This window comes from Myxocyprinus asiaticus, chromosome 15 (genome assembly GCF_019703515.2).
Source record: "Myxocyprinus asiaticus isolate MX2 ecotype Aquarium Trade chromosome 15, UBuf_Myxa_2, whole genome shotgun sequence".
In the NCBI taxonomy this organism is placed as follows: Eukaryota; Metazoa; Chordata; class Actinopteri; order Cypriniformes; family Catostomidae; genus Myxocyprinus; species Myxocyprinus asiaticus.
Genome location: NC_059358.1, coordinates 42,364,063 through 42,385,061, shown reverse-complemented (window position 1 = coordinate 42,385,061; position 20,999 = coordinate 42,364,063). Strand labels below are relative to the sequence as shown.

At 38.2% G+C, this 20,999-nt stretch overlaps 1 protein-coding gene across 2 annotated transcripts in view; it reads left to right on the top strand.

Annotated features, from left to right (window-relative positions):
- Positions 1-20,999, top strand: part of LOC127452532 (WD repeat-containing protein 26-like) — a 54,828-nt gene that overhangs the window by 30,284 nt on the left and 3,545 nt on the right. Inside the window, exons 5-14 of one of the 2 annotated variants that reach the window (XR_007899283.1) lie at positions 250-347; positions 5,757-5,913; positions 6,116-6,254; positions 6,574-6,714; positions 11,327-11,446; positions 14,901-15,046; positions 15,153-15,231; positions 15,882-16,011; positions 18,584-18,778; positions 19,385-19,461. Coding sequence is in view for 1 of the 2 variants with exons in the window: in XM_051718046.1 (XP_051574006.1) it covers positions 250-347; positions 5,757-5,913; positions 6,116-6,254; positions 6,574-6,714; positions 11,327-11,446; positions 14,901-15,046; positions 15,153-15,231; positions 15,882-16,011; positions 18,584-18,778 (1,205 nt within the window). In the remaining variant the exon portion in view is untranslated. The remainder of the gene's footprint in view (positions 1-249; positions 348-5,756; positions 5,914-6,115; positions 6,255-6,573; positions 6,715-11,326; positions 11,447-14,900; positions 15,047-15,152; positions 15,232-15,881; positions 16,012-18,583; positions 18,779-19,384; positions 19,462-20,999) is intronic. The other variant, XM_051718046.1, reaches the window with a different exon arrangement.

Below are 20,999 nucleotides of genomic sequence, written 5' to 3'. Positions count from 1 at the left end.
TTTTACACTGTTCAACGTTTATGTGTTCATTCTCCTGCACAGCTGACAGAAACAAGACACGTGCCCAGTGTCATGACAACAGCAAAGCAGTTCTGATGCAGAATATATTTTCACAGAACCAGAGCCTAAATCATAAAGTTAGCTAAAAATTTGATTCAACTTTTTGGCTACCTTGCAAGCACCAGTATTTCCTTTAGGAAATGTACATCTAGTTCTCAATGGTGACTCTGCATTTGATCTGCTGTTTAGGTACCTGATGTGCAGTCACTCTGATGATCTGTGCGCTAAGGCTGAGTGGGAGGGGAAAGGAACGGTCTCGCGATCCAAACTCCTCGACAAGCTGCAGAGTGAGTTACACTATGTACCTGCATGAACAATCACAGACAGCTGAGACATTCCTGTCATGCAGTACCTTTTCAACTCTAACTTTACATACTTGTGTTATAATTTAAGGAAGTGTTAAAAAAAAATAGGTTAAAAAAGGTTATACCAGACTTTCAGAAATACACTCTAGTCAAGTACAGGCACTTTATTAATTATAACTTGATTATTTACATACTGGCAAGAAAATGAACTGGATGGACATAAAGAGTTAAAGTTAGCCATTGCTCAGTGAGGGATTGACAGTGAGCTTACATGGCATGACGTTCATTTTGATATCATACCAATTTCTGTAATTTTATAAAACTAATAGCACAAAACATCACAGAATTCATCAAATCTACTGCTAAGACTTGCTGGTGTTTATGCTTTTGTTATTCCACAATAAATGATGTCACTTCCTGGAGGATGATGTCATTAAGTAACTGGCTTTTGTTAGTTAAAAGGATATTATTAAAGGCTAACAAGATGGAAAGTGATATTGATAACATGGGAAGAATCTAAAAATTGATTATTAATTAAAACAATATTTCCTAGAAAGTTTTCGATTAGAGAAAGGAATAAATTAATAAACACCTGGAATATTTCTTAATAAATTGTCACGTCCTTGTTAAAGGATTCTCTGTTTAAGCATAGTTCACGGGGACATGGCAACAATGGCATCATTAGCTCAAAGCAATTATTAAATTATTTTAAATTCACCCTGTGTTGATGTAATTGTATTATTGTGATTTTAAAAAACAAATTAAACAAATGCATGTGTTTTCTATCTTAAAAAATTGTGACTTAAATATTTCATCCAATGTATTGAGACAAACAATCCAAATGTCTAAGACCACAAGTGACACCAATAATTTGAGACCAAAAAATAAAAAAACCTTCCAAATTATATTATCGGCATATCAGTTTGAGTGAAAAGTTGAAAAAATAACATGAATTTCAAAATTTCTTAGAATTGGGTAGGACCCTATAACAATAGCATGAGTTCAAATTGTCAATATCACACATAACCGATTTGATTAGTGACCTAATCAAAGTGCAGATTCTTTGATATTTCTTCTTCTTAGCCTTACTTTGTTTTAAACTTTTTTTTTTAATTATTATTAATTGATTCCATGCAGCAAATCAAATAGACACAACAAAAAATGCAGAATCAAACCACATGAAATCACAACTTTTCCCCCCGAACATGCCCCACCGAGAACGAACCACATAATAGCGACCTCGAAGAGGTTACCCCATGTGACTCTACCCTCCCTAGCAACCGGGCCGATTTGGTTGCTTAGGAGACCTGGCTGGAGTCACTCAGCACACCCTGGGATTCGAACTAGCGAACTCCAGGTGTGGTAGCCAGCGTCTTTTACCACTGAGCTACCCAGGCCCCCTCTCTAAATGTAGACTTGATGTTTTTTAGAATCCTAGCCCACACTCCCTAATCCAATACCAAGTTTAAATCTTTCTCCCATAATCTCTTGAGAAGTTGAAGCTCCGTCCCTCAGACTCTGAATTAGCAGGGAGAAATACACTGATGCCTCATGACCTTTTCCAAAAGCAGTAATCACCACTCCCAGAGTATCTGCCACTTTATGGGGGTGTATGCTACTCCCAAATATAGTACAAAGCAGGTGGCGCAGCTGTAAATACCAAAAGAATTGAGACCTGGGGATCCCAAAATGTTGAACCAAATTTTCAAAGGATCTCAACACTCCACTCTCATATAGGTCACAGAGCATATTAACCTCCTTCATAATCCACTCTGTCCAGCAGAAAGGGGACTTATTAATACATAACTTTGGGTTCAGCTATATGCTCGAAGCTACATTTAAATAAATGTCAGAATTAAACACTCTGGACACTTTTGTCCATACTGCGTGCAAATGCGAGATAACGGGGTGTAACTTTTCCGGTTAGTTTTATAGAAAGGCTTTGTAATAGCGAAATAGGGGCAAGAACTTCCTGTTAAATACAAAGCAGGGAGGGGCTCTCTCAGGTGGAAGTGACCAATGAGCCAAATGTCTGAGACCGAGTGCATAATAATAAAACAAATCTTGGGTAGGCCTAGCCCACCTTTGTCAATCGGCCTATGTAACTTATTAAAATGTAATCTAGGACGCTTACCATTCCAAATGAAGCAAATCTTCGCTATGCTATCAAATTGCTTGAAATAAGAGAGGGGGACATCTACAGGGAGAGATTGTAGCAGGTAGTTAAATTTTGGAATACAATTCATTTTAATAACATCAACCTTCCCAATCATTGATAAGTGTAATGAAGCCCACCTGTCTACATCGCTCAAAAACATTTTTATTAAGGGATCAAAATGAATTCTAACTAAATCAGACAAATTTGCTGGGAATAAAATGCCCAAATACTTAATTCCCTGTTTGGGTCACTGGAAGGCACCCGGCTGAAAAGCCGTTACTGGGCAGTACGCTGTCAGAGCCAAATCTTTGGATTTAGACCAACTGACTCTGTATCCTGAGAACTTAGAAATGGAATTAATAATTCTGCGGAGGCAAGGCATAGATCTAGTGGAGTCGGAGATGAATAATATAACTGCGTAAAGCAAAAGCTTATCCGCGATACCTCACACCACCACCCCTGGAAAATTATCTTCCCTTCTTATCGCGGCTGCTAATGGTTCCAGGGCAAGACAGAACAATAATGGGGAAAGATGACAACCCTGCTGGGTGCCCCTATCCACAGTAAAATAATCTGAAATTAATCCATTTGTTTGTTCCGCCACTACTGGGTGTCTATAAAGTAACTTAATCCATCCAATAAAAGTATTCCCGAACCCATACATTTCCCAAATCTTAAAAAGATAATCCCATTCTACCATATCAAACGCCTTTTCGGCATCAAGTGAGATGGCAGCAACCGGAGATTGATCATTCGCTACTGACCACATGATATTGATGAGACGCCTAATGATATCAGAAGAGCTGCGGCCCCAAATAAACTCCAGCTGATCTATAAGAGATGTCATAACTTTATTCAATCAGTTAGCCAAAATTTTTGACAATATTTTAACATCTAGCTGGATCAGGGAATTTGGATGGTAACTCTTACACTCGCTTGGATCTTTGTCCTTTTTAAGAATCAGACTGATCCGGGTTTGTGTCATGGTTGGTGGAAGCTTTCTGTTCTTTAATGATTCCATATAAACTTCTAGCAAAAGTGGAATCAGTTCTGTAGCGTAAGATCTAAAAATCTCAGCGGGAAAACCATCTGGCCCCAGAGACTTGCCAGTTGGCAAAGCCTTAATTACCTCGCCAAGCTCCTCCAAGTTTATCTCAGAATCAAGATAATTTTTTTGCTCAGTCGTCAGTTTAGGAAGTTCTAATGGTTCCACAAAGTTTTGAATTTCCTCATCAGTAGACGAAGACGTGAAACTATAGAGATCAAGATAGAATTCTTTAAAAGCATTATTAATATCAATGGCCGAGATAAATATTTCAAATGGTAGAAAAAGACTCTCTCTGTTTTAAACTTTTTAATAGTTTAAAACTTTGTTTATTTCCCAGTTAAAATTAGCGTTAACACTTTAAAATAAGGTTCCATTTGTTAACATTAGTTAATGCATTCAGTAGGGATGCACTGATGTATCGGCTGGTTTATTTGTAAGTAATTAGTAACACCCTCTTTAAAAACTCTTTGAACAGTCCAGAAATAATAATATCCACAATATACAGAAGGGTTGGCACTCCTAAGAACATGTAATATGTCATTTTTATTTTTTCTCGTTCTCACGTTAATGTGGAAAAATCGCCATAAACTGACATGACCGTTGTGAAAGCGGCACTTGCTGTACATGATTTGAAACCAGCAGACTTTGACTTCTGAGACATCGGTATAATATCTATTAATGCTGCATGATTGACTGAATTAAGATTGAAATTGCAGCAAGGCCTTACACGATTACTAAACCTTAAAAAGGCTATGTTTCAACATATAGTCAGCACTGTATGAGCAGTTCAAAATAACCTATTTTCACATCAGTCATCATGCTATGATATTAATTTTTTTAGCCTTTATCATTTTATCTTCTATTTATCTTTCATTGTGGCTCTCTTTAAAATTTTGGCCTGTTATGTGTTCAACAGATCCAATCTATGTTTAATGGAAATAATTTATTGTTAGAACAGTAAAAAAGCTTTTGAACCTTTTTAGTACATTTTAATAGCATAATTCTTAAGTACAGTAAAACAGTGATCTGATTACAAACAAATGGTGAGTGGCAAAATATCGGTATTGTCCTATAGTTTTTGATCGTATCGGCCATAAATGTTCATATCGTTGCATTCCTAGCATTAAGTATCATGAAATAACAATTAATAATATTTTTACAGCATTTTTAAATCTTGGGTAATGTTAGTTCAATTGTTTATTGTTAGTTAATAACGCAATAACTAATATTAATGTTTGTTTATAACGCATTAACTAATGTTAATGTGTACAGATTTTAATTTAAAAAAAAATTATCTGTATGTGTTGAAATGAACATGAACAAAGAATAATAAGTACTGAAATTTTTTTATCGTTAGTTCATGTTAACTAATGTTGTTAACTAATGTTTAGAAATGGAACCTTATTGTGAAGTGTTACCAAATTAGCTTTGGAATCCCAGAATATAAATGTGGTCTTAAGCCGCCTTTTCACTGCATCTGACACATGAGATACTGGAAGTCATTCATTTCCAATAACACGGGAGCTGTGTGGAGTTCTGACCATCTGCAGAATTTACGGATCCGTTTTGAGCTTCGGATGCGTTGCAGTATTTCAACTTGTGTGACCAGACTGTATGCGACCACCCTAAACTGCCAGCTACTCCAGTAGAGTGGACGCATATGAATGTAGAAATCAGAAATTATCATTTACGTTGCAATAGATCACAAAAGGCAGTGAAAAGGAGGCTTTATACTTTTGGACCCCACTGTATATGATAAGAACATTAGTATATACAGTACTGCATAGCAGGAATGATCCAGCAACTGTAGATGTTTTTGTGTGAATGTGTGTGTGTGTTGCACTGCTGTTATTATTATTCACATTTTACTGAATTCTCTACACTTCTCTTCCTCTTCACCCCTTCTTTTTTGTTTATTTTTTTTATTTTATTTTTTTTACAGTTTCATGTAATTATTTTTTCAGCTAGGGTTCGGTTCAGTTCTATTTCAGTTCAGCCTATGCAGGAGATGAATTGAATTCTGGGGGTAACCTAAACAACGTGAAGGACCTGCGTAGTCTCAAGTCCAAGATTTAAATTTCAGTTCATGTCCTGTGTTGGCTGAATTCAGATGAAACTGAGTCTAACACTCCACAACCTCTATGCTCTCCATATCTCTCTCTCTGTCTCTCATATCTCGCCACAGCGTATCTGCCCCCGTCTGTGATGCTGCCGCCCCGTCGTCTTCAGACTCTTTTGCGTCAGGCAGTGGAGCTGCAGAGAGATCGCTGTCTGTACCACAACACCAAACTGGACAGTGGGCTGGACTCAGTGTCTCTGCTCATAGACCACGTGTGCAGCAGGTTTGTGGAGAGATCTGTGTTAAAGCTGAAGTGTGCCATTTTTCCGATGCCAATATCCATTTCGTAAATAGATATTGGTCAAATTGATGTAGGCTAATTCCAGCTGTAACGTGTGCATTATTCTAATGCATTATGTCTATGGCAGTTAAAAGTGCTTGTTAAAGCTTTGGCTCGTCTAAGGTGCGTTCACTGTTATCTGCAGGAAACAGTTCCCCTGCTACACCCAACAGATCTTGACAGAGCACTGCAATGAAGTCTGGTTCTGTAAATTCTCCAATGATGGCACCAAACTGGCCTCTGGATCCAAAGACACAACAGTCATTTTATGGCAGGTCAACCCTGTGAGTGACCTTTTTAAAACTGCAAAGTGCTCAGCATGATCAAACAATAATACAGAATTAAAGGAATAGTTCACCCAAAATGTTGTTCCAAACCTCTATGACTTGCTCTTTTTTCCCCCCATGGAATACAAAAGGTGGATTTTTTATGAAAATCATAGCCACTCTTTCTCATGTAATGAAGGTGAATGATGACTGGGGCTGTTCCACAGTCGAAAGACATAAAGGTTTGGAATTACTTGAGAGGGGTAGTAAATTATGACAGCAACTCTCTATTTAATGTCATAATGAAAGAGTTTAATGATTTGAGGTGTTTTGTCAGGAGACTCACCAGCTCAAGCAGTTGAAGACCCTGGAGGGTCATGCCTATGGGGTTTCCTATTTGGCCTGGAGCCCTGACGACACTTATTTGATAGCCTGCGGCCCAGACGACTGCTCTGAGCTCTGGCTCTGGAACGTTCAGGTGAGACACCGCTGACCTAGAGTTAGCTCTCACATTCTCTTCGTTTTCAAGTGTCATGAAACCTCCTGTTTCAGCACAGGTTTGTTCTGTAGGTGCTACTGGTTGTTTAAATCAGTTTTACTATCAGAAATAATCAATAATTAATTGTTATTAATTATGGAATAAATAACAATTAAATAACTAAATAGTAATTAAATAGAATTTAATTCATTAAACTCTATTCTCGGGGCACCACTCTTTGAAAAGAGAAAAATGATAGCAAGTTACTGATTGAGTCTCATAAAACAAAATCTACCCTGTAGGTTGAGTATCTTAATTGTTAATCAAAATAATCAAAAAGGGGAAAAACTAGTTAAATTATTGATATACAAATCTAATAGTAATCTAGTTACAGTTAGTTTCTAACACCAATAAATTAACAGTACTCTGAGGTAACTTGGGAGTTCTTCACGTGGCAGAGGTTGGCTTCAACACAATATTCAAACAAAAACAAACAGGAGTACTTATTATAATATAACAAGATTTATTATAATCAAGCAGTAGTGAACACAGCCAATACTATCCGAATATAATCCAAAAATAAAATCAAGGATATCCTAAGCTAACAGTGGAGCTATATGCTAGTGTGTGTGTGTGGGTGTGTGTGTGTGTCCAGGTGTGGTAACAAAGGAATCAAAATGGAGGATCAGGTTCAAAATGGAGGGTTAAATCCAAAATGGAGCTGATACCACGTGCGGGTGGAAATGAGCGGACACACAAAGGAACTGACGGAACAGGCGGGAGAATTTGGTTCGCCAGCCAGTGAACACAGCCAATACTATCCGAATATAATCCAAAAATAAATCAAGGAAATCCTAAACAAACAGTGGAGCTATATGCTAGTGTGTGTGTGTGTGTGTGTGTGTCCAGGTGTGGTAACAAAGGAATCAAAATGGAGGATCAGGTTCAAAATGGAGGGTTAAATCCAAAATGGAGCTGATACCATGTGCGGGTGGAAATGAGCGGACACACAAAGGAACTGACAAAACAGGCAGGAGAATTTGGTTCACCAGCCTGAGTCGAACACAAACTGTGGCGCCGCTCACTCAATGAATATCAGTGAGAGAGAGAGAATGAGAGCGAGCGGGGTCGAGGAAAAATGCATGCAGTTTAGTTAAGGGTAACCGCTCGTAACAACGGGACTGAATTACTAGTTCAAATCACTCAACAAAACAAACGTAACCCCAAAAGAAACTAAAACAAATCTCCCAACTCGAAGCAGCGAGCAGAGTTTAACATACAAATATACTCAAAACATCAGCATTTAGAATCAAAAATACGATTTAGATTCACAAGAAAAATCACAGTTTCTAAACTAAATCTGCCCAGATATCAAGCCTTACTTGGGAAATCCTGTGTGATTTCAGTAGGGTTGTCCGTTGGAATTCCTGTTGCATTGAGCGGTCAGGAGAAACGGTCTGGATGGTCCCTTGTCTTACGCTCGTCAGCGAAAAGACTCGTCTCGGCTTTATTCTTCGGATCCAGCGATGGAGAAGAATGCAGAAAGTAGTCAACGTTGAAAGAAAAGGAGGGAGAAGGGAAACTGGTCGCCTTTCCGTTTTTCAAAATAAATTCACTGGTGCTTTACAGTGAAACTGAACCGGTTGATATAAGTATACTATAAGACTTGAACAAAGCTAAGTTAATCTTACTCTACCGTGGCCAAATGGCGAGGTTAGAAAAGCGTGGTCTTTTTGTTCTCAGTCCAAACGGAGGGAAAACTCCTTCAGTATGTGCACAGTACAGATGTCCCTTAACAGCCAAGCAGAGCTTAGCACAGAGAGGCCGAACTTCATATGTCCGCTGGTTTTGTTGACAAGATGACGTCATCGGTCGTAGGCCGTTCGACCAATGGCATTTGAGACTGGGTCCATGGGCGGGACTTCACATCTAGTTGTGAATTTGTGAAGGATCCTGGGAAACTGAGTTCAGTGTCTCTCGTTTTGATCATAGAACAAAGGGCCATGCGGTCTCTGCTGCCATTTTAAGTGGGCCAAGGCCCTACAGTTCACACCACAGTTTTTTAAACAATGCCTTAAAAGTGGGCTTTTCCAAAGTTAATGGAGGAAGGGGAGATCACTTTAACAAACAAATTAAGTTTTATTTCACTTTAATGGAGTTAACGGTGTCAAAGGTCATTACAAATCCATGCTGCAAAATGCAGAAATACAGTTGAGTGCATAAGTCTGCATCCCCCTTGCAGAATCGGCAAGGTGTTCATCATTAAAAAATAAAAGCTCATAAAATTTTTTATTTTGTTTTCTATTTTGTACTGCCCTGATGAAGCTATTTGATGAAACAAATATTTACAAATATATATTCCAAGACAAAATAATAACTGAACTTGTTCAAAAGTTTGGATCCCCTTGGATCTTAATACATTTATTTACGTTTATTCATTAAAGGAATATTCTGGGTTCAATATTCAAAAGTGCCTCACTCTAACCTCGATTTTTGCTGCTGCTTTTTTTTTTTTGAGAGAGAGAAAGAGAAAAGAAGGGACGAGTGGAAATTGATTTTTGTGGTAATCAACATTATGCCACAAATGTTATCGATTGAACTTAACTTGTATTGAACCCGGAATATTTCTTTAAGCAGACGTTTTTATCCAAAGTGACTTACAAATGAGGAATACAACAGAAGCAATGCATCCTTAGGAAGAAGTAATAAGAGAAGTGCTGTATTACAAAGTTGCAAATTGATCTGAGAGGCACAAGTCGAGAGGAAGGTGAGAGACAGTGGTGAGATTATTTGTATTTTATTTTTTAAAGAAGAAGACAGTTATTGCATTAGTAGCACTGGGTCAAGTCCTCGCGAAAGAGATGCGTCTTTAGATGTTTCTTGAAGGTGGCTAGAGAAACAGCTGCTCAGGTGGGGTTTGGCAGGTTGTTCCACCAGCGAGGAACAGTTGAAGTGAAGGTCTGGGAAAATTATTTTGTGTCACTGTGAGATGGCAGCATAAGGCTCCATTCACCCGCTGATTGTTAACTTCTGGAGGGCACATATAATAGACCTGAAGTAGTGAGAGTCGATAGGGGGTGCGGAGCCAGTGGTTGTTCTGTAAGTGAGCATCATTGCCTTGAACTTGATGCAAGCAACCAATGGCAACCAGTGCAGTTCAATGAAGAGAGGCGTGATGTGCGTTCTCCTGGGCTCTTGAAGACCAATCGTGAGGTTTGACTGTACATGCAGAAAGGCCTGCCAGAAGAGCATTGCATTAGTCCAGTCTGGATATAACAAGAGCGTAGACAAGGAGTTGTGTAGCATGCTCAGATAGGAAGGGTCTGATCTTCCTAATGTTATACAGAGCATATTTGCATGACCAGGCTGTTAATATGGTGTGTTGCTCCCTCGATGAATAAATGACTGTTTGTGTCTTTTGTGATAGTTGTGCACGAGTTTCTGCTTTGCCCTAAGCAGTAAAACAGTCCACTGTTCTTAAGAAAAATCCTACAGGTACTGCACGATCTTTCCCAGCATCATCAACAGTGGCTATATGATATTGACATCCAGCTTGTCACAACTGAGGGACTCATGCACAACTATTTCAAAAGGTGCAAACATTAATTGATGCTTAAGAAGGCAGCACAGTACATTAAGAACCAATGGGATCTACATTTTTGAACAGGATTATTTGTGTAAATTTTTATTATTTTGTCTTATGGGATATATGTAAATATGGTATGTAGATTCTGTAGGGCAGTATTAGATAAAAAAAAAAAAAAAAAGCATATGATCTTTTATATTTGTATGCATTCTGACAGGGGTGTGTAGACTTATTGGACCAAAGGGGAATGCAAACTTATGCATTCAACTGTGTATCACATACTATTTTGTTAGCTCACAATGTATTCCACAAACAAAAAATGTCATGAAAAAAATCATTTTTTCAGTGTTTTAATGCACAAGTAACACCTTTTGGATGGTATTTTTGAACTATCCAAATGATCACTCCTATGTTTAGAATAGGCCACATGGTGTCATGAATGGGACAGCTCCTTCTCATAGGATAAGGCGTTGTAGTCTCACACTGTCCTAACCAGACACAACGTAATAAAAGGTTTCTCTTCCTCCCTCTTTGTCAATCAGAGTTTTTTTCCTAACCAGTTGCAACAAGCTATATGAAATTTGGTCGATTGCTTAGTTTTTATTTCCGCAGCGTTGTGGTGGGTAGCCCCGTCCACTGTGAACTCTCATTGGTCCAAAATCCAGCTCATCATAACTGTGTATTAAACATCAAATAAGTTTTGACTGGCTGTGAGTGTACCGCATTGTTCAGTGTGGATGGACATATTGCTTTTTGCAATCACGCATGTCATGAAAAAATAAATTTAAAAAAAAGTCATGAAAAATTAAGACACTGCTGCTGTTAACATGCACATAATGTGGCATTGACTCAAAGTTTATTTCAAACTTGGAAGATGAAAATAGATTAAATTGACAATTTTTTCTCTTAGAATTTAAAATAACAGATGCTGACATTGTCTTCCATCATGTCCAACTCATACACATATCTGTTAATATCTTAAAAATGTGTTTTTCAACCCTTTAAATATCCACTGTGGTCATCCAGACAGGGGAGCTGAGAACTAAAATGAGTCAGTCTCATGAGGACAGCCTGACCAGTGTGGCCTGGAACCCAGACGGCAAGCGTTTCGTTACCGGAGGGCAGAGAGGCCAGTTCTACCAGTGTGTGAGTGACCATTACAAAGTTACACTGTTCTTAGTTATAACAGGATGACTCTCACAAAGACATTTCCAGGTTTCCTATTGACACACTAAAGCTGAAAGACTTTTGCACAGTACTGTGTGTGTGTATATATATATATATATATATATATATATATATATATATATATATATATATATATATATATATATATACATTACACACACACACACACACACACACAGTTGAAGTCAGAAGTTAGCCAAATACATTTAAACTCAGTTTTTCACAATTCCTGACATTTAATCATAGAAAACATTCCCTGTCTTTGGTCAGTTAGGATCACTACTTTATTTTAAGAATGTGAAATGTCAGAATAATTGTAGAGAGAATGATTTATTTCAGATTTTATTTCTTTCATCACATTCCCAGTGGGTCAGAAGTTTACATACACATTGTTAGTATTTGGTAGCATTGCCTTTAAATTGTTTAACTTGGGTCAAACGTTTGGGTAGCCTTCCACAAGCTTAAGTTGCTGGAATTTTGGCCCATTCCTTCGGATAGAACTGGTGTATCTGAGTCAGGTTTGTAGACCTCCTTGATTGCACATGCTTTTTCAGTGCTGCCCACAAATTTTCTGTCGGACTGAGGTCAGGGCTTTGTGTTGGCCACTCCAGTACCTTGACTTTGTTGTCCTTAAGCCATTTTGCCACAACTTTGGAGGTATGCTTGGGGTCATTGTCCATTTGGAAGACCGAGCTTTAACTTCATGGCTGATGTCTTGAGATGTTGCTTCAATATATCCACATAATTTTCCTTCCTCATGATGCCATCTATTTTGTGAAGTGCACCAGTCCCTCCTACAGCAAAGCACCCCCACAGCATGATGCTGCCACCCCCATGCTTCACGATTGGGATGGCGTTCTTCGGCTTGCAAGCCTCACCATTTTCCTCCAAACATAACGATGGACATTATGGCCAAACAGTTCAATTTTTGTTTCATTAGACCAGAGGACATTTCTCCAAAAAGTAAGATCTTTGTCCCCACGTGTGCTTGCAAACTGTAGTCTGGATTTTTTATGGTGATTTTGGAGCATTGGCTTCTTCCTTGCTGAGCAGCCTTTCAGGTAATGTCGATATAGGACTCGTTTTACTGTGGATATAGATACTTGTCTACCTGTTTCCTCCAACATCTTCACAAGGTCCTTTGCTGTTGTTCTGGGATTGATTTGCACCAAACTACATTCATCTCTAGCAGACAGAATTCATCTCCCTCCAGAGCAGCATGATGACTATGTAGTCCCATGGTGTTTATACTTGTGTACTATTGTTTGTACAGATGATCGTGGTACCTTCAGTCATTTGAAAATTGCTCCCAAAGATGAACCAGACATGTGGAGGTCCACAGTTTTTTTTTTTTTTCTGAGGTCTTGGCTGATTTCTTTTGATTTTCCCATGATGTCAAGCAAAGAGGCACTGAGTTTGAAGGTAGCCTTAAAGTACTTCCACAGGTACACCTTCAACTGACTCCAATTAGCCTATCAGAAGCTAATTGGCTAATTGCCAATAGGCTTGACATCATTTTCTGGAATTTTCCAAGCTGCTTAAAGGCACAGCTAACTTAGTGTAAATAAACTTCTGACCCACTGGAATTGTGATATAGTCAATTAAAAGTGAAACTATCTGTCTGTAAACAATTGTTGGAAAAATTACTTGTGTCATGCACAAAGTAGATGTCCTAAAAGATTTGCCAAAACTATAGTTTGCTAATATTAAATCTATGGAGTGGTTAAAAAATGAGTTCTAATGACTTCAACCTAAGTGTATGTAAACTTCTGACTTCAACTGTGTGTGTGTGTGTGTGTGTGTGTGTGTGTGTGTGTGTGTGTGTATATATATATATATAATTCCATTTTATTAATTTTTGTTAAAACTTAACTGTTTTAAGTTTTTTATTTTTTATGAAGGTGCCTGAAGAAGACATTTCATCATAAGTCGGCATGAAATGGAAGTTGTGACGTATTTCTGAGTGAAACGGCTTATCGAATGGCGGGGATTTGATTTTATACATCGGTTGTTGATTGGATTGTGAAAAGTGGCCATTGCATACCGGACACAAACACAGCGAGTTTGCACACACCCCTTCCCCATGCTGCTCAATCAGAGCTGGTAATCTGTGAAATTGAGCAGCGATCTCAACATATTGATGTAGCTGTTGAAAAACGAGAGTAAAAGTTAACAATGTTTTAAAGTTTTGCATCACAATACACTAAATATAAAGGGAAAAAAACACTTACTCGTGCTGTTCATCCCTAGATACCTGCATTAAAAAATATAAATAAACTCCAGAGGCATTCAAAGCGTTGTATTCATTAGTGATCACCTCAGCCATTCGAAATGTAAATTCAAGACAGTTGACCCATAACCAAGGAAGTTTGGGTTAAGGAGTTTTGGAGAAAAACTGCCGAAAATACACCTTTTCATCTCTGCATTAGCTGCTTTGACTGCAAGTTTGTTTATACACTTGAAGGGGCGGGGTTAAAATTGCATACGTCAGCAGAGCAGAGTCAGTCATTTCACCAGAAGAGCAAGTTATGAAGTTTTGATTAAAGATTACAAGATCAAAAAAATAAAAAATAGCCAATGTGCAGCGATGAAACCCGTAAGCTGGTCAGATGGTGTCACGGTGAAATCGTTCCAGATCGTTAATATAACATTGGTACAAGTTGGAAACTTTTCATACGGTGTGTAAGGGGTCATCTGAAAAGTCCACACATTGTACTGAAATGTGCTAATATTGTGAAGGGTGTGGTAGGGGACCATCTGAAAAGTCCACATATTGTGTTAAAACTGGATTCTTTTTTATTGAAAAACAGAAGGTTCAATATAAATGTTCAGTAAGATGTACAAAATTACACAGATCCAACAATGTATGAATACTATCACTAAGTCATAAAGACAAGAAGTACAGGTCAAGGAAGAAAATAAAGAATTAAAATTAAGTAAATTAAATAAAAATGGTAAATATACATATAAACCAACACAGATGTATACATAAATGAGATAAAGAAGATAAATAATCGAAGAAATAAAAATAATTATATATTTTTTTTATGTCATGTGTCAGGAACGTTCTCGGCACAACAGAAGCTCTGCCGACTGCCGTTCCTCGCACATACAAACCACGTACCCCCACCCCCATAAAAAAAACAATCTCCCTATTTTTCACAATCCAATGTTGGCAAAATTCTCCAGTGATGCATGTACATACACTGTTGAACATAATAGATGAATTAAATCAACTATTGAGAGTGTGTTTTAAGAGAGCTTATATTCTGTAAGTCTACAGGGCCAAAAGTGCCTATTGTTGAAGAAATACCCACTTGCAGTTACCAGGAGTCTGGTTACTTTTGTTCATAGGACTGTCTAACGCACTAATTCATCATTGACAATTAATAATGAACGTGTTGTTTATCAGGATCTGGATGGAAATCTTCTGGACTCGTGGGAGGGTGTGCGTGTGCAGTGCCTGTGGTGTTTGAGTGACGGCAGAACAGTCCTCGCCTCTGATACACACCAGCGGATCCGTGGATATAACTTTGAAGATCTGACTGACAGGAACATGTATGTTGACTGCTTCTGTCACTTTCACATCCTGTTTGACTGGACTGGCCACTCTGTAAGTGTTTGTATGAGTTATGAGGATGTGTTGGTGTTTGGTGTTTTACAGTGTTCAAGAGGACCACCCCATAATGTCCTTCACCGTGTCAAAGAATGGAAGATTAGCTCTGTTAAATGTCGCAACTCAGGTGAGAATCAGTCAGTGCTGGATGGTGTGATGGTTTATACCAAGTAACCATGGAAATGTGTCAGTGTGCTTTTTACATCGCCATAGATATACTATGTGCGGCTATCAGTGGCAGAACTGTTTTACATTATTTACACGTGATGGAGTAATGCAAAAGTACGAGCGGAACCTGTCCCAGGAGAAACTTAAGGGATGTTTGCTTGGTACCACGCGAACTGGAGTTTAGTTTACCATTGCTCTGAAACGTCAAATCTTGGCACATTATTAAAAATTATTCTGATGGGCAGTCACAAGTAAGCAGATATTGGCTATTTTAAGACATTTGACTGATGAGTTTCACCTGGCAGATGATAACATGGCAAAAAATTCCCATCAACTCACATTGAAGGAGGGACGGAAACATCATGGAGACTTGAGGGTTGGCTCTTTTGACTTGGGCCAGAACACTAAAAACACTCCAAACACTTTAACAACTACATAGCAACATCATGGCAACCACCCACAACACCCTAGCATCATGCTGGTGACTTTTGTATGGACAAGCACTACTAAATTCCCACATTTCTTCACATTGCTAAAATCGTTTTCTTTATTTCAGTAAAAATTTCTTAACATCCTTAAAACTTCATGATTCTCTCTGTGTGTGTTTAGGGAGTTCATCTGTGGGACCTTCAGGACCGGGTTTTAGTCAGGAAGTACCAGGGTGTGACTCAGGGCTTCTATACCATCCACTCTTGCTTCGGCGGCTATAACGAAGACTTTATTGCGAGTGGCAGTGAAGGTAAGAACGTTTAAATCTCATTATATGCAGATTTTTCAATTTGAGGATCTTCTCTGTCCCCTAGAATGATTTTAAAGAAGAAAAGCAATCATTTTAGGTATAAAGGATAGATTGTATTAGCTTTAAACTTTGCTAATGTGTCTCTTTAAATACTGTTTCCTCATTTTAAAGAGGTTGTGCCAGAATCTTTCTATTTTGGGCTTATTCCCCACCCAGACTCTAACTTCCCCTCTGAAGTAGATTTATATAATAAGAATCATAAAAAAAGTTAATAAACTGCTAGCTAGCTTGTTGTGTAAGACCAAGGCTTATCCAAATTTTTCTCCAAAACTGGAAAATGTCATTACCATCAGGCACAATGTCAAAAACTCACTTGAAGGTTGATCAAGATCTTTCTTCCATGTAATACATTTTTTAACATGGATAAAACATAGTTTTAGGAATTTTCTTCTATCAAATTTCAAGTAGTCAAACTCCAACACACCACAGAATACACGTTTTATTTTTTCCTGCTTTGTAATTAACACTAATATAATACTTTATGCATATATGAATATAGGGCTGGGCGATAAAATTATCTCTATTTATCCTGCATAAGTTAACGTGGTTCCAGTGCGCCTTAAGAACATAACGTTTTTCCTTCTAAATTTAGCTCTATTAATTAGCATGTTACGAGTCTTAAATAGTAAACAAATAGAATACTGTCGTAATTTTGTGAAAATTAATCCGATGTCATCATCTCTGGCATGGATGACAAGGAAAGACAATAAAATTACTAGTTGGTAGCCTAGTCTTTCTCACTTTAATAAAAATATAAAAATGATCCATTCAGACTTTTACATTTTCTAAATTTTCTCTCAGGGGATACCCCTGAACCTGCATACAGTATCATTCCTCAGTCACAGGGGCTTCTATGCCCCCATACTTGGGTATCTGAATGTAAAGAAATATAAAAATATATTATTTGAAATTAAAAAAATTATCGGGAGCTCTTGAGATGCCCATAAGCAACTCGGCTCCACTCGTAATTCCTCTCACACGATGCGAGCCGCGACCACATGAGCACAAACGATTTCCTCGCGATCTCTCCCGATCCTGGGAGCTCGCACGACAGCCGAAAATCGCTTCGTGCACGGCCTGCCTTAAAGCAGTCGAGGTAATTACATCCAAAAGTTCAAATCTCATTGGCTGGATCGTGTGAAACTTCTCATCAACGATTGGCCAGTTTACACGTCAGTCAGTACTTCTTGTATGAGTGGGAGGTTCTTGTCAGGAGTAAATTAACGTAAAAGGAGACACTATTTGATGCGCAGCGAGCAGAATATTGGTTCTAAAGGATTTTATTTTACTGCGCTCATAAGAACTCTGTGATTAGTACAAGGTTATAAAAACATTCTGGGCTTTTCCTGAAATATCCGGGGCTTAAGCCCAGTAAGCCCACCCCTAGCACCGCCCCTGGCTGTTAATAGGCATTATTTGTGGATTATCCAAGCGCTTGAAATTAAACTTAATGCACACGTGGGAATGGGTTAAAAATTATATTCGCACGTTATAATTTTTAACCGCAAATGCGTGCAAAAGTGTCATTGTATAGCCCTGAATGCAAATACAAGAGCAGCAGAAACTGAGAGGCGATCTTTTACAACGCATCAGCCTTTGAATGAGCACCTCAATCCAAACATGGCGAAATGCTCTCATCTCCTCTTCTGTCCACTAAAACCTGGTGTCATAGGGTAATTTTAGATTTGTGTAACTTTTAGCGGCCAAATAAAGTGAATTTGGAGCACTGTAAACAACAAGTTCAGTGCATGTTCAAACGGAACGCAGCACATCTGTTTCCGTAAGCACGAGGTGAAATTTGTGGAGTGAGCACTGAATTGCACCACGTGTGCTCAGGGAAGAGCTGCGCACGAACAGCGTGTGCAGACAGTTTAATTAAATCTCATCCCTCGCACGAATTTATATGTTAATTTCGATTGTTCGTTCAGCCCCACACAATGCAAAAGAAAGACGTGTTTTCTTTGTTTCACGGCACACACTCTTGTTTTTTTTTTTTTTATCTCATCACACTCATTTCTGACTGCAAGCTCTCAACTTGGATATTCTTTTGCCGTAGCGCTGGAGATTCAGAAGCGCCGCAGCACCGCTGCTGGAAAGCGGTGCAGGAAACACTGGTACAACCCTTATATATCTCAAAAATAAGATTTTTATATATATATATATATATATATATATATATATGCAAAAAAATTTTTATTTCTAATGGTTTTTAAAATATAGTCAATGAAATAAAATAATTGTGATTAATCCCATGGTTTCGGAGTGAAATGCTAAAAATGTAAAACAGTTTAGACTTTTTTATTTATTTATTTATATATTTTTTTACTTTTTTTTCCCCGAAACGTTTTACGCGTACCCACTAGCACCCCCTTGAGGCCCCCTGTGGGTCCCCAAACCCCAGTTTGAAAACCTCTGGTCTAAAGTATCCCTAATTAAAGAGTCACCCTAATATAGGATGGAGCACATTCTGACAGAGTCGACAGAGTTTTTGTGACCTGTTTTTTTTCTGTAGATCACAAAGTTTACATCTGGCACAAGCGCAGCGAGCTGCCCATTGCAGAGCTGACGGGTCACACGCGCACAGTGAACTGCGTGAGCTGGAACCCAGTGCTCTGGGGCATGATGGCCAGCGCCTCAGACGATGGCACTGTACGGGTCTGGGGTCCCGCCCCCTTTCTGGACTCGCAGGAGACCGAAGGGCTAAATGGTATGAAATTTCTCTTTAGAATGAAATTGCTCTCTATTTTTGATGTAATTCCTGTGGTACATAAAGTAATTGAAATCATTACTTATATGCTGCTCATAATAGAGGATGCAATGTGTAAATGAGAAGGTGACTGGTACAAATAGCAAGTAAATTTAAGTAGTTGACATGGATACTAGGGCTAGTTGATTTTTTAAAAAAATTCTTCAATTCCAAGGCTTTAGGAATCGAGATTTGACTCCAAAGCTGGGAATAGACTCCGTTCAGGGGCATGACGTTTGGATTGTGTTTGTTTCCTCAATAACCAAACTTCATTTCAGAGAAGCCTTTACAGCACTAATTCAAAATACAGATTTTAAAGTGACTGCAGGTAAATGGTCATAATTTCTTGACTAATTGATGTGACTCTTTTGTCCGCCAGTCATCAGTAAATCAGATCCATTTCTTTATCTGTATGAAGCAATCACACAAGCCTTTCTGCTTTCCAGACCGATATTCGTAGTCTGCCGATATTTAACTTTGGATTAAACAAATAATCAAGTAAAACGCCAAATTTGTGACAAAAAATTGGCATACAATAACAACTTCCCCGATGTTATAACACCTTAGGGCTGTCCGCAACCAGGAGATGACAGAGGAGGATCAAGTAACCATGAGTTAACTCCCCAGTTTACATCAGTAAAACGGTAGGTTAAAGTTTAAATGACAAATGGACCGCACTCATAAAGCGAGAGTCTTACGCAAGTCTACTCAGTCTAGCACTTGACGTTTCTGGAGTAACTTTTAAAACCTTTTACATTACTTGATTACATTTAAAAACACGTTAAAAGTATATTTCTTTTTTCAAATTGAAATGAACCAGAGTTGTACAAAAACCTGGATTTTTAAATAAAATCATCAAAGTGTTTATGCAGTATATATGTCCAAAAGGTAGTGGACAATTACTTTTATAAATACACTTTCTAAACAAGAACAATTGATGAGCAGTAACAATAGATTGTACTGTGCTGATAAAATTGTGTTAGTTGTCTTCAGAATTCAGGCACATCTGCTCTGCCAGCCTTCTCTTAAAATTCATCCAATGGGATTGAAGTGTGGCTCACTGGGATGTGCATATAGACACACATTTATAATTTGAAGAGGCAGTTAATAGCTTGTCATAGAATGCTACATCCACAATGTGCATTAAAGGAATATTCCGGGTTCAATACAAGTTAAGCTCAGTCGACAGCATTTGTGGCATAATGTTGATTACCACAAAATGAGTTTAACAGAAGAATTAATGTAAGTGCTTTTATAAAATTGTGAGCAAAACACTTCTGTCTTTAAACCCTCCAAAAATTGGCCCTATTCACTTCTATTGTAAGTGTTTCACTGTGACATCCATTTTTACTTTTTTTAAAGAAAAGGAGGGACGAGTCTAAATAAATTTTTGTGGTAATCAACATTATGCCAAAAATGCTGTCCATTGAGCTGAACTTGTATTGAACCCGGAATATTCCTTTAAGGCAAAGAAATGTGTTATGCAGCAGAATCAAAGCGCATGCTTATCATGTTTAACGAGACAGGAAGTGGTGTAATTCTGAACACTTAAAGTTTTCACTCCAGAACAATTGAAAGGGACTTTGTTCGTTTTCGGTTTTCATCCGTTGGAACGTTTTCAGTCCTTGATTTCAATTATTACTACTGTATTTAAATAAATACTACTGTGTTTAAAATGAATTATTGACATCCCTACCAGTAACACCCACACAACACTGCGAGTGGCACGTAGTGACAACACTATATCAATCACATTGATAATCAAAGCTGTCCACACTTCAAATTCCTGACATCACTACACTTGCGGTGTAGACTGTTGTGTTGATTATAACAGGAACGATCTAGTTTTGTCACTGTGTACTGCTGGCTTGGCATGACAGTAAATCAACAAGTGATAAAAGCATCTCTTCCTCATAAATCTGAGTTTTTGTCCTGATCACCTGTAACGAGCGACTGGACATTTTGTTGGGCGCTCCGTTTCCATTTCCGTCACGTTGTGCTGGGTAGTCCCTGTTCCTCTGTGTGTATTAAACCAAAAATATCTTCTGAGATTGGCTAAGATTGTGTGGTGTCACACAGCAGTTTTGCATTCAGTGTGGACAGACAAATTGTTTGTTTCTGGAGACTTGTCACATCGTGCCTGATTAGGACACGGTGTAGTGAGTGGAAGGAATCTTGTGTA